This window comes from Pseudophryne corroboree, chromosome 1, assembly GCF_028390025.1.
Source record: "Pseudophryne corroboree isolate aPseCor3 chromosome 1, aPseCor3.hap2, whole genome shotgun sequence".
Taxonomy (NCBI): domain Eukaryota; kingdom Metazoa; phylum Chordata; class Amphibia; order Anura; family Myobatrachidae; genus Pseudophryne; species Pseudophryne corroboree.
The window spans coordinates 216688244-216702497 of record NC_086444.1 but is presented as its reverse complement, the minus strand read 5'-3'; the positions used below and the strand labels follow the sequence as shown (position 1 = coordinate 216702497).

Below are 14254 nucleotides of genomic sequence, written 5' to 3'. Positions count from 1 at the left end.
TAGCCTAGGAGGAGGTGGACAATAGGGCCGTGTCGCCATGGTGATGGCCAAGGTAGGCGTGGTGAACAGGGCCACGTCATCATAGCAACGATCCACGAGAACGCGACGAACAGGGCCGCGTCGCTAGGGAGACGGACGGGGGCGGAAGGACCTCCTCCGCCCGTCACAGCAGAGTGGACATCCGCCTTCTCCGAGACGCGTTACTATGGCGACGGCTCGGAGAAGACCATTGGTTCCCATACACGATACGTCATATCCGGTAGCCGTTACCATACCAACGGCCCGGACATATGCGTTCATGTTTATAACGCCTCCAAAGGGCAGAATGGGAGAGGGGGAGGCTGTCCACTGATCACCAATGTCCTCTAATCGATGTTTAGAAATGATATGTATACAAAATAAAAGGAGAAAGGGTCTTTGTTTCCCTCACATATATATTCCTGAGACTACATCTCAACCATCACATGATCAGCAGTCACATGACAATACTGATCACATGACTCCCCCTCAACCTATGAAATGATCTTGAGCAAGGTCTCTATGACTACGCAGTAACAACATAACTCCCTATTGAATTAATTTATCCCATTTCCAAATAATGAAAAATAAAAAATAATAAAAAACAAAGGTTTATTACTACCAAAGGTTTCTATATGTAAGTAGGTCTGTCTCCTATACATTTTTTAGCTGTTTTTATGATTAAAAAATGGTATGTTAGTGCTAAACAGGAAATGTGCATCCAGGTGCCAATTAAGCCACCATCTTGTCTAGGGTATATAAAGCCCAAACCCAGACAGTAAAGTATACCTTTGAAAAAGCTGCAAGGTCTATGCAGCGAAACGCGTCAGGCATATTCCCTTGGAACAGGACATTCTTAAACCGGACCCGAACCAGCCCATATTACACACCAGATATCCAGTGGAGTCACAGAGAGGCACCATCCTATCTCCGCAACGCATGAGGTACCCACTATACATGGGATTCTGCATCAACCCTCTAGCGGCATATGGAACTATAATTTGGACTCTCTACATTACCATCTAACAGGGACTCTTTACAGTGGAATCTAACTGGACATACCATCTATGGGCAAAATGTGGAACGGATCCTGAGAATACAAAACATCAGTCCTGAATCACCTCCAGGGGTAAACTCTATCCATCCTATATAATTGGCTAAATCATTTCCTGCTTAATTGGCTTATTCTGCACGAAAAATTGCTTTTCTTAAAGAGTTATTATTGTCTTTTTAATAAATTGTTTTTTTAATAATTATACACACATAGTGTTTGGTACTGTTCTTTCCTCTAAACAGTGCAGCCTCCCTTTCTTTTCTTTATTAGAAGGATGAGCAGACAGTGGGTGATTTATGCATTATATGGATTAAATATATAATATATCTTTGTGGCTTTTCCATGCGAGTACAAATGCCTCCGTAATTACTCATACCACGCGCTAACATGCACGACCGCATGAGTGATCATATGCAATTTGCGAATATGTGCACGCACGGCAGAACAAGTACGCGCACGGAGGCCATCTGTGTGATGTTTGTATGTGATGTGTGTACTGTAATATTTTCCGACTTCGACACAATATCTTGTAACAATGCTGTGTATCCATCTCTATACAATTGCTGGCACTTTGTGCCTGTAGATATGATTATCCTTTTTCTGTTTCATACAATACATTTTCTTTTGTCAAATTAAACTCTGAGGCATCTATGTTCTACGACACTGTTGGAGGCAAGATTTGTTCCCATCTCTGATACATAAACATGTCTTTTGTAAATTTTGCTCTAGTCCCAATTTTCAAGTGGACTACAATTGTTCTAACTTTAGTAGGTATAAGAACTTGACTGCCAATTTGATTGTGATAGGGTCACATTTAGTAATCACGGAGAACCTTTCTGCATTGCAGCTGCAATACCTTGTTGTGCCTGAATCAATATACCAGCATTCTCTTCTGTGGCTATCTGTAACACTCAAGGCTGATTCATCTTTGCCGGTGTATTGCACTCAAAAGCTCTACTTTGACCACTGTGGTTCCTGTAGTTTAGTACTGGTGTTTTGATGCCCTTTACAGATTCCTGTTATCAGCTCCTGTGTTCCTGTCACAGCAACATGGCACTTGCTATTGATCTCTGTTATCAACTACAGAATTGTATTCATTCCTGCTTGTGAAACTTACTGTATGTTTCATGTTTCTTCATGCCTGTAATCACAAAAACTGTCAGAGAAACCGGTGCATGATGGTTTAATGTATCTACAATTGTGGGCCTGATTTCTGTTTCACAAGTAAAAGCACAAACAGCAGCTCTATTGGCAGTCACCCAACTGCGAATTTATGCAAATTGCCTACAAACTCTCTTCCTTGTGCGCAACTGTGTGGCTGAATGTACAAGAACTGATATGCCAATTAACAGTTCTCATACATTTTGTAGTACTGATTGGTGCATTCTTATATATCAATTGCATAATAGAAACTTGCATCATGACAGGTGCTGTTTCTTTGCCTAATGATAGCCTCCTATGCTTGCGTCTGTTAATGCAGCCACATGCATTGGTGCACTCATGACACTCCTATAATATGCCAACTGAATGGACCATTTCTGCATGCAATACTAGCCACCTTTCAGTCACCGCCTAGGACCTCTTTTCTACCACCTTTCTGATACCATATGCCCCAATTGCAACAGCACCTTTGTGCATACACTGAGTAACCCATGAGCCTTAGGGGTTTTCAGAAATCTTTGCACATGCACAGTTGCAAATAATCCCTTCCATGAACACCAGCACTGCATGCAGATTGCGGGAAGCTCAAGTCCCATGTGTTGCTAACCGTGAATTGCAACAATGACTTAGGTGAATAAAGAAGGGCCGTGTACTGTACAATGGGGACTCCAGTCAGGTTAATAAGATGTTGTTGTATAGTACAACAGCACTAAGAAAGGGCTTTTCTTGACTGATATTTTGCATACATAGCTGCCTGTTACTTTGTACCGTTTAGGCAGATTGTCAGGCCATTGTAGGTGTACTTCATGCAGATAATCTCTATTATCTTTGATTTTAACAAGGTTGTGCAATAAATTATCTTGTAACATTGAACTATGCACAGTACCACATACTTTTACTATAATCTACTAACATAAAACGTTTTTCATGGGTAAAACATGTTAAGTATAAGGCAATATGTTTATTTTCTCATGATAATGTACTGAAACTAATAATAAACGATTGAATCTGAAAATACATTTGCCCAGTTGTATCTACAGATGAGTAAAAATGTTTTCAAATTTCATATAAATTTGGGTGCTAGAAATGGGTGAAATTATGGAGCTAAATGTACAATGAAAAGCATACACTAGTCTAGATGAACAGTAGAAATACCATACAGTAAATGCACATGCAGTAGCATGAACAAAAGCCAGCCTTATTTCTAATAGGTTCACATAATATCATATATTTTCGTAGAACTATTGAACCGATATCCCAAAATCATTTGAAAGAGACATGTTCACATGGAGAGACATGCAGAGTTGAACGCATGGGTGACGTAACTGCATGCATGTAACTAAGGCCCTGATTTATCATGCCTTGGAGAGTGATAAATTGCATGGAGATAAAGGGGCAGATGTATTAAGCCTGGAGAAGTGCTAAAGCAGTGATAAATGCAAGGTGATAATGCACTAGCCAATTGGCTCCAATATGTAAATTGGCAGTTAGGAGCTGATTGGCTGGTACATTATCACCTTGTACTTATCACTGCTTTATCACCGCTTTATCACTTCTCCAGGCTTAATACATCTGCCCCATTGTACCAACCAATCAGCTCCTAAATGCCATTTTTCAAACACAGCCCGTGACATGGCAGTTAGGACCTGATTGGTTGGTATTTATAAGGGTGTGTGACATCAGCTCCAGCCCAATAAGTTTGATTCTTTTGCACTCTAGGAGTAAGTCCTGGGCTGCGCGGTGCGCACAGACTGTACAAACTGGAAAAATCATTAGATGGTGAGGATTTGCAGCTGACCAGTGTTTGCAAAGCTTTTTGCATGGCGTACGCAGACTTGCACGAGGCAGTTTTTCACTTTGTCTGGGCGGCGACTATCCGATTGTAAACCTCTGCAAATTCGCAGATGTGCGATCAGGTCTGAATTAGGCCCTAAGCCTACTCGTTGACAGTGACAGTTAAAGTAAAATATTGTATAACAAAAGGCACACTAGACAAAACACTAAAACAAAGGGGAAAAAACAGGTGCGCATACAGTATTAACAAATTATATTTTGAAGAATACATTAAAAAACAGAAAAATATAAATTTATATTCCAAAAATATTGTATACACTTTTTATTTAAATTTGTTTTTAATATTATATAAATGATTACAACATGTCAAGGGATGCGGTCAATTTACCTAAATCAAAATCCCGACGGTCAAAATACCGTCAACATTGACCGACGGTCAAAATCCCGACATGGTCAAAATACTGACATTTAAAATAGAGACAAGGTCAAAATATCAACATTTAAAATGTTGATAGGTCAACAAGTCGATATGTTTTTCATGATTTTTTCATTGGAATCGACTTGTTCATACTTTACCATGCTAGTGGACCTGGAGGGGGAATATAATAGTGTGCCAAGCGCAGTGAGGAACTGCGCCTGAAGCATGGCAAGCGGTATACTTATATGGTTTCCATGTTGACCTATGTCAACATACACAACAACAAAATGAAAAATCGTGTTGACTTTTTGACCTGTCGACATTTTACATGTCTGTATTTTGATCTTGTCAGGATTTTGGATTTTGATTGTAGATATTTCATACTAAACCCCATGTCAAACATGGCTAAATGACCAAAGAGATATTGCCATACTATAACCACCTGAATAGTTGCACAAAACCAGTGGCATAACTTAGTGTGATCTTTGCTTTTGGTGCCAATAATTAATAGGTGGAAGTCACATAAATGTCAAAAGAGCATTGTTAATTGTTATAACTTGGCATGAGAAGTAAATGTGTAAAATGATAAATGCACACCTTCTGCTATTTTTTGCCCAAAAAGGACACTACAATTACAAGCAGCCTGTCACAGCAGTCAGCAGCATGAGATGCACACTAGGCAGAGGGACAAGGTGATCCATGCTGCCAGGTAATGGCACAGGAGGGAGTGAGGAAGGGAAAGGTGTATGTATGGGGGAGAGGTGTGTATTCTGCATGGGGCAGAGGTGTGATCTGGCTGGCAGGTTATCCATGCTGCAGGTAGGGAGGCACAGGAGTGAGGGGGAGAGGTGTGTGTATAGGGAGAGGTGTGGTCAGGCTGACAGGTTATCCATGCTGAAGGTAGAGAGGCACAGGAGTGAGGGGGAGAGCTATTTACATGGAGAGAGGTGTGGACTGGCTAACAGGTGAAGTCATCCCAAACTGCAGCCAGGAAAACACACACACACAATAAAAAGGTTTCCCCACCTTTATATGACACAACTCATGTCTGAAAGAGATCATCTGGTCTTGCTTCACATACCCAGCAGCAGCAGGAAAGAGACAGCAACAACATGTACAGATAACTTCTCTGAGGAGCTGCTATCAAGCCACCGATCTTCCAAGCACCTGCTGAGATCCTCTACCCCCAGCCTGGTCAGTGAGGTCTGTATCATGGATAAAAGCCTAGACAACCCAGCCTTCACCTCTCTTGCTGAAGTGGGGTTGAAGCCAGTTGATAATGGGAAAGTAGCGGTGAAAGAAGAGCCAGCACAAGACCACCATGCCAAAGAGGAGTTCAGAGAGGGACCCTGTGGATGGGGAAGTTTTACACCAAGGTTCCTGCAATGCTGTAACAATCCCATAGGATATTTAGTGATGTACAGCCTGCTGGCAGTTATGGAAGGTGAGTTCTCAGAGCATTCCTTCCCTGACTCCTGAATAATTCTCACATCGGCAGCTGTCATGCACTATTTTCATTACTGGTGTTATCTACATAATGCAATGCTGCATAGAACTAAGTTACTGCCATAATGACTGTATAGAAAGGGGTAATAAAGCAATATAAATGCAGGTATGATACTAGACACATACAACAATATTATTATTTATATTATTAGTAATAATTATATTCCTTCCGAGTTTTGCAACGTATTTCCTATTTATTTATTTATTTATTTATATGTCTGTATATGTCATTTTTAATGCATTGACAGTCAAATCTTTTTATATATAAATATATTTTACACTAAGAAAGTAGATAAGAAAAATGTTTTACTTTGCAAATATAAAATTAAATATTCCAAGTTAAAAAAGTGATTTTTGTGTGTTCTCTGCAACTCACTGAAGATTTTTGCTGCTGAATATATAAAATATTTATATATTTATGTTAAGTGTTATCTGGTTTACATTTTGGAACCTTTTGGGGGCACTGAGACAGGATTGTCTGTGTACAGTATCTTGTCATGTTAAGTGGATTGAAAATATATAAAACATTGCTACAGTATATTCTAGTGTTGTGGCCATTGTTATTATCTCTTGCTTGTATGGTGATAGTTTCTGCAATACTGTACACAATGCACATGGCATGCTGACCAGTGTTTGGCGCGCCCCTGCAAATGATAAATTTGCGCTCTTCCATCTGTAAAAAAAGGACAACACTTAACACAAAAATGGATATGGTCACACAAGAAAGGGGCGCGGCCCACAATTCAAATTACACCACACAGTATTACAATCTTATTCACATTACCCCAAATATAGTGCCCCTGATTCATATTACACCACATAGTTATGCCCCTTATTCATGTTATGATACACAGTAGTGCCGCTTCTACACGTTACACCACACAGTACTACCCCTTATACACAATGCCCACAGTAGTGCCCCTTATCAGAGGTGTAGCTAGGTGCCATGATGCCCGGAGTAAGGGTATGTTTTAGCACCTCTTCCCTATGGTGAACTGGAGGTATGTTATAGTTGAAAAGAAAAATATATTTTAAAATCGGTGACAGGGCCAGTTCTAGACCTTGAGGTGCTCAGGGCAAAAGTTTCCTTTGGCGTTAGCCGTGCTCAAGTCAGGGACAGTGTGCGCCGAAGACGCGCCCCAAAAATATAGGGTTGTAGACACAGAATAGTACCAATTCACATTACACCACACAGTGATGTCCGTTATTTACATTACACCGCACAGTAGTGTCCGTTAGTCACATTATAGTGCAGGGTAGTGTCCGTTATTTACATTACACCGCACAGTAGTACTCTTATACATGTTACACCACACAGTAAAAGACACTTATACACGTTATGCAACAGTAGAGCACCTTATACAAGTTATGCCAGGTAGAGCTGCTTATACACGTTATGCCAGGTAGAGACTATTATACACGTTATGGCAGGTAGAGCCCATTATACACGTTATGCCAGATAGAGCCCATTATACACATTATGGCAGGTAGAGCCTATTATACACGTTATGGCAGGTAGAGCCCATTATACACGTTATGCCAGATAGAGCCCATTATACACGTTATGCCAGATAGAGCCCATTATACACGTTATGCCAGATAGAGCCCATTATACACGTTATGCCAGATAGAGCCCATTATACACGTTATTGCAGGTAGAGCCTATTGTACACATTATGGCAGGTAGAGCCCATTATACACGTTATGCCAGATAGAGACCATTATACACGTTTTGCCAGGTAGAGCCCATTATACACGTTATGCCAGGTTGAGCCTAACACATTTGCAGCAGTGACAGCCTAGGGCAAGTCAGGAACCTTGTGTAGGTGCAGAGGTTCCTTCGGGATGATGTGCACTGAGAACATTGCAGGGACCACATATGGAGTCTTCTCTCTGAATGTCAATGAACATGGTGGACCAATGTAGTGATTCTCTGGCCCTGCGCTTGGTGACTTCAAGGCCTGTGTGCCCCTGGCGGAGCTGCTTTGTGTAGTACTTCTGCATTGTGTTCAGTATTTGACCTCTCAGGATGACTCCATCAGACAGTATGAGCTCATATATCATGGCGAAGAAGAGGTGCAGATCCTGGAAGATCTCCAAGAGGACTGGGTCCCCTCTTGTAGTATGATTTGAGACAGCCATTGGCACAGATTATCCACCAAGGTTTCATACTGTAGCTCATCAATTTGGTTAGAGGATATTATTTGTACAGATATTATATTATATTCTTCCTCCACTTGCGGGCATTCAGTGTAAGGTAAGTAGGCCCTAGAGAGGGCCTCAGCCAAGAGCAATTGTTTGCCACACTTGTAGATTACATCCAGGTGGTACCTCTGTAATTTGAGCATCATTATTTGTATGCGGGCAGGAACATTATTCAGAGGCTTCCCCAGACTGGTAATGAGTGGTTGATAGTCTGTTTCAACAGCGACTGGATGCTCATATATAAGGTCATGGAACTTGTGACAGGCAAAAACCAATGCTAAAAGATATTTTTCAATCTGTGCATATCATGATTCAGTATCAGTCAATGCTCATGCCAGCACCATTCTGTATCCTGATGTAGGAGCTGTTGTGGTGGCACAGTTGTCTTACTGTAGCTGGAAATAAATTTTGACAGCTAGTTTGTCATTCCCAGGAAGCGCTGTTGGCCGAGTTTGTCCTCAGTGGACAGCATTTTCTGAATGGACACTGGGGGTTATTCATATGTGGTTGGAGTTGCTATCACTGCTGCTTCCTTGTTGATGCAGCAGCAGACGTTTATTACAAGCAGACTCCTATTGCTGCAGTAGTAATACGAGCTGCATCCTAGGACACAGCATTGGATCTCTCTCCCACCATTGGGCAGCTGTGGCCTGTTGCAGAGGCCAGGATATCCTGCTACCTTCATTGCAGGAACCATTCACAAATATGCAGAATGGGTCCTGCTCATGACCAAAGTTGGGATGACTCTTTGTCCAGAGGTATCTGGCAAAATCCATATATAGCATCCAGATTTTTGCCTCAGGCATGTAAATGTAAACCCCTTTTACTCCGAATGGGTTCTAACTTTACTTATAGTGCCTCCACCCAAACTATTTTTTGTAATTATTGTAGTTTACAGGAATAGGCTATTCTGGGACAGCCTATATATATGTGTATGTATATTGTTGTATCATATTTAAATTGTGTATAAAGGCAATTCAAGTCATTCAATAATTGTCTGCTATGCAATTTCCCACAATGATCAGGTCTGAATTAGGCCCATTGTGCACATATATTCACTATTCGCTGTTGTATTATCCAGTATTACCTGTCGTCTCTCTCTCTCTCCAAGCTTCCCAAAGAAGGCTATTCAGGAACATTACATAATAAGTAGTTATATAGATTTTAAATTAGGTATTAGCACATATCAAAGTTAACAGCATTGACCATTATTAAAAAAAGCTTACTCAAGTTATGCACTGTATGTATTAGCCAAACCTCACAGTGGTGGGTTTTGAAATGAATGACCTGCTCATTGCCAGAGGTTTAATGTGCTGAGTGTCATATTCATTGCCAGGAGTTTCACACACTGGGTGTCATGTTCGTTGCCAGGGGTTTCATGCTTTGGGATCCATGCTCATTGCCAAGGGTAATGCTTGTTGCCAAGGGGAAAGCTAGTTGCCAAGGGAATGTATATTTGGTGTCGGGAATGCTCATTGCCAAGGGGAATGCTCGATGCCGGGTGGCAGGGGCGTATCTACCCATTGGCCAGGATGGCACTCGCCAGGGGCGCCAGGCAAGGAGGGGGCGCCGCCTGGAGGTGCCACCCGCAGCCAAAGGGTAGAAAAGTAATACTATCAGACTGTACCTGGTGAGAGTCTGTTACTGCTTGAGCGGCGCGGTGTCCGGCAGCACCGCACTTGTAATCAGACCCAAAATAAACAACAGCTCCCAGCAGCACGATTTTCATGCATGTTAGATGTAAGTAAGTAGTAAGTAAGCAAGCGAAAACTTTAACTTGTTAAGTGTAATAATGAAAATACATATGTTACCTATTTCAAGGCCAGGTTCAAGGAAATGTATATCAGTTAATTGTATAATTGATCATTTTATCTTGGAAGTGATGGCACCCTGATGTTTTTTCTAACAGCAAGTACTTCTACCATCCAACTAATGGTGTTTGGTTAATGGCTGGGGCAATTTGAGGCTCATCTCACAGCATTTGAGATGAAGTCAAGATGCTGGCATTTAGCATCCCGGCAGTCGGAAAGCTGACGCCAGCATCCCGAAACTGCTCGGAATGCTGATGCTGGCATCCCAACATAGATAGCGATGCAGAATGCCAAAATTCGAATCGAGTTGGTGCCAAAGTCTCCACTGGCAAGCTGCATGGGAGGGATAGGGTTAGGCTGAGATGGTGGGAGGGTTAGGGTAGGCACCCCTGAAGAGGCTGGTAGGCGGGTTAGCGTCAGGCTGTGGGAAAGGTGGGTTAGGGGTAGGGATGGTGTAACGTGAATACGAGACACTACTGTGCGGTGTAATGTGAATGAGGGACACTACTGTGTGGCATAATTTGAATTAGGGATACTATTGTGTCCACGCCCTTCCCCCACAAGACCATGCCCCATTTCCAGTACTCACATCTTATTTCAAATGTGTGTAAGTGGTGGGGGGTGCCAGCGCCTTACTTTGCCAGGGGCGCTCGGACCCCTAGATACACCCCTGCCGGGTGGTCTTCAGTTTGCCGGCTGTTGGGATCCCGGTGCACAGTATACCGGCGCTGGAATCCCGACAGCCGGCATACCGATACTTTTTCTCCCTCTTGGGGGTCCACGACCCCCTGGAGGGAGAATAGATAGCGTGGCGCGCGTAGCACGCCACCATGCCTGCAAGGGGCTCATTTGCGCTCGCCCAGCTGTCGGTATGCCGGCGGTCGGGATACCCTACTAGTCTTCTCGATGCCAAGGGAGTGAATATTTGCTACATCACGACGCAACCGTGTCATTCCATGAATCTCCACCCCCTGAGCAGAGTACTAGTGAAGAGTGAGGAGGGGGAGCAGAGCTGGAAATGCCCTGGAAATCTTCCGGGAAAGCCAGTCTCTCCAGTGCAGCAGGCCCCGGAGATTTTCCGGGCATGCCACTTAAGGCTTTAAATATTAAATGCAGAGTCATTTGCAAATTGATGTTATGCTGTTAAACCCGGGTTGTCTCATTCATTCTTCATGGACTATAGTAAGTAGGTGCACTTTAACGTTGGGGCCCTTTACTTGAATTTCTTTGTTAATACTGCTGTATCTATATGTGCATAACCCTGTCCTCTGGAAGTAAAACTGACTATTGCAGTTATTCACAAGCAGAATCCAATAAACAATAGTCTCTTGAAAGTACTTTGGGATGCTATGCACTACTGTGGTTCTAGTTATTAATACTAGATTTTACTGTTGTCTTTTGCAGTCCTCTTTTAATACCCTTAATTGTACTCCCCTATCTGACTTGTCTGCTGCTGAATGTAGTCCTGCTAAGACACAAGGTTATAATGTTTATGGCTAACGTTGCTGTGCTATACTTAGTTGATTGACTGTTAGGAGCAGAGGCCTAGCTAGGGTTTTTGTAGACCAGGGCAATATGTAAAATGGCGCCCCCCCCAAAAAAAAAACATATCAAAAGAAGCATGTGCGCGCGCCAAAGGCTCCAGAAGGGGTGTGGCCACTGAAAATGGCCCACAGTGCCAGTTACATTGCCCCACAGTGCTAGATACAATGCCCCACAGTGCCAGATACAATGCCCCACAGTGCCAGTTACATTGCCCCACAGTGCCAGATACAATGCCCCACAGTGCCAGTTACATTGCCCCCCAGTGCCAGATACAATGCCCCACAGTGCCAGATACAATGCCCCACAGTGCCAGTTACATTGCCCCACAGTGCCAGATACAATGCCCCACAGTGCCAGTTACATTGCCCCCCAGTGCTAGATACAATGCCCCACAGTGCCGGATATATGCCCCACAGTGCCAGTTACATTGCCCCACAGTGCCAGATACAATGCCCCACAGTGCCAGTTACATTGCCCCACAGTGCCAGATACAATGCCCCACAGTGCCAGTTACATTGCCCCCCCAGTGCCAGATACAGTGCCCCACAGTGCCGGATACATGCCCCACAGTGCCAGTTACATTGCCCCACAGTGCCAGATACAATGCCCCACAGTGCCAGATACATGCCCCACAGTGCCAGTTACATTGCCCCACAGTGCCAGATACAATGCCCCACAGTGCCGGATACATGCCCCACAGTGCCAATTGCATTGCCCCCAGTGCCAGATACAATGCCCCACAGTGTCGGATACATGCCCCACAGTGCCAGTTACATTGCCCCACAGTGCCAGATACAATGCCCCACAGTGCCAGATACATGCCCCACAGTGCCAGTTACATTGCCCCACAGTGCCAGATACAATTCCCCACAGTGCCAGCTACATTGACCCCAGTGCCAGATACAATGCCCCACAGTGCCGGATACATGCCCCACAGTGCCAGTTACATTGCCCCCCAGTGCCAGATACAATGCCCCACAGTGCCAGATACAATGCCCCACAGTGCCAGTTACATTGCCCCCCAGTGCCAGATACAATGCCCCACAGTGCCAGATACAATGCCCCACAGTGCCAGTTACATTGCCCCACAGTGCCAGATACAATGCCCCACAGTGCCAGTTACATTGCCCCCCAGTGCCAGATACAATGCCCCACAGTGCCGGATATATGCCCCACAGTGCCAGTTACATTGCCCCACAGTGCCAGATACAATGCCCCACAGTGCCAGTTACATTGCCCCCCCAGTGCCAGATACAGTGCCCCACAGTGCCGGATACATGCCCCACAGTGCCAGTTACATTGCCCCACAGTGCCAGATACAATGCCCCACAGTGCCAGATACATGCCCCACAGTGCCAGTTACATTGCCCCACAGTGCCAGATACAATGCCCCACAGTGCCAGATACATGCCCCACAGTGCCAGTTACATTGCCCCACAGTGCCAGATACAATTCCCCACAGTGCCAGCTACATTGACCCCAGTGCCAGATACAATGCCCCACAGTGCCGGATACATGCCCCACAGTGCCAGTTACATTGCCCCACAGTGCCAGATACAATGCCCCACAGTGCAAGTTACATTGTCCCACAGTGCCAGATACAATGCCCCACAGTGCCAGTTACATTGCCCCCCAGTGACAGATACAGTGCCCCACAGTGCCGGATACATGCCCCACAGTGCCAGTTACATTGCCCCACAGTGCCAGATACAATGCCCCACAGTGCCAGATACATGCCCCACAGTGCCAGTTACATTGCCCCACAGTGCCAGTTACAATGCCCCACAGTGCCGGATACATTGCCCCCCAGTGCCAGATACAATGCCCCACAGTGCCAGTTACATTGCCCCACAGTGCCAGATACAATGCCCCACAGTGCCAGTTACATTGCCCCACAGTGCCAGATACAATGCCCCACAGTGCCAGTTACATTGCCCCCCCAGTGCCAGATACAGTGCCCCACAGTGCCGGATACATGCCCCACAGTGCCAGTTACATTGCCCCACAGTGCCAGATACAATGCCCCACAGTGCCAGATACATGCCCCACAGTGCCAGTTACATTGCCCCACAGTGCCAGTTACAATGCCCCACAGTGCCGGATACATTGCCCCCCAGTGCCAGATACAATGCCCCACAGTGCCAGTTACATTGCCCCACAGTGCCAGATACAATGCCCCACAGTGCCAGTTACATTGCCCCACAGTGCCAGATACAATGCCCCACAGTGCCAGTTACATTGCCCCCCCAGTGCCAGATACAGTGCCCCACAGTGCCGGATACATGCCCCACAGTGCCAGTTACATTGCCCCACAGTGCCAGATACAATGCCCCACAGTGCCAGATACATGCCCCACAGTGCCAGTTACATTGCCCCACAGTGCCAGATACAGTGCCCCACAGTGCCGGATACATGCCCCACAGTGCCAATTGCATTGCCCCCAGTGCCAGATACAATGCCCCACAGTGTCGGATACATGCCCCACAGTGCCAGTTACATTGCCCCACAGTGCCAGATACAATGCCCCACAGTGCCAGATACATGCCCCACAGTGCCAGTTACATTACCCCACAGTGCCAGATACAATTCCCCACAGTGCCAGCTACATTGCCCCCCAGTGCCAGATACAATGCCCCACAGTGCCAGATACATGCCCCACAGTGCCAGTTACATTGCCCCACAGTGCTAGATACAATGCCCCACAGTGCCAGTTACATTGTCCCACAGTGCCAGATACAATGC

At 44.9% G+C, this 14254-nt stretch overlaps 1 protein-coding gene across 1 annotated transcript in view; it reads left to right on the top strand.

Annotated features, from left to right (window-relative positions):
- Positions 1 to 5379: 5379 nt before the first annotated feature.
- The window catches only part of LOC135061669 (solute carrier organic anion transporter family member 4C1-like), a 303951-nt gene continuing 295076 nt past the window's right edge, over positions 5380 to 14254 (top strand). Inside the window, exon 1 of the mRNA XM_063964073.1 lies at positions 5380 to 5889. Coding sequence (XP_063820143.1) covers positions 5478 to 5889 — 412 coding nt within the window. The 5' untranslated portion in view covers positions 5380 to 5477. The remainder of the gene's footprint in view (positions 5890 to 14254) is intronic.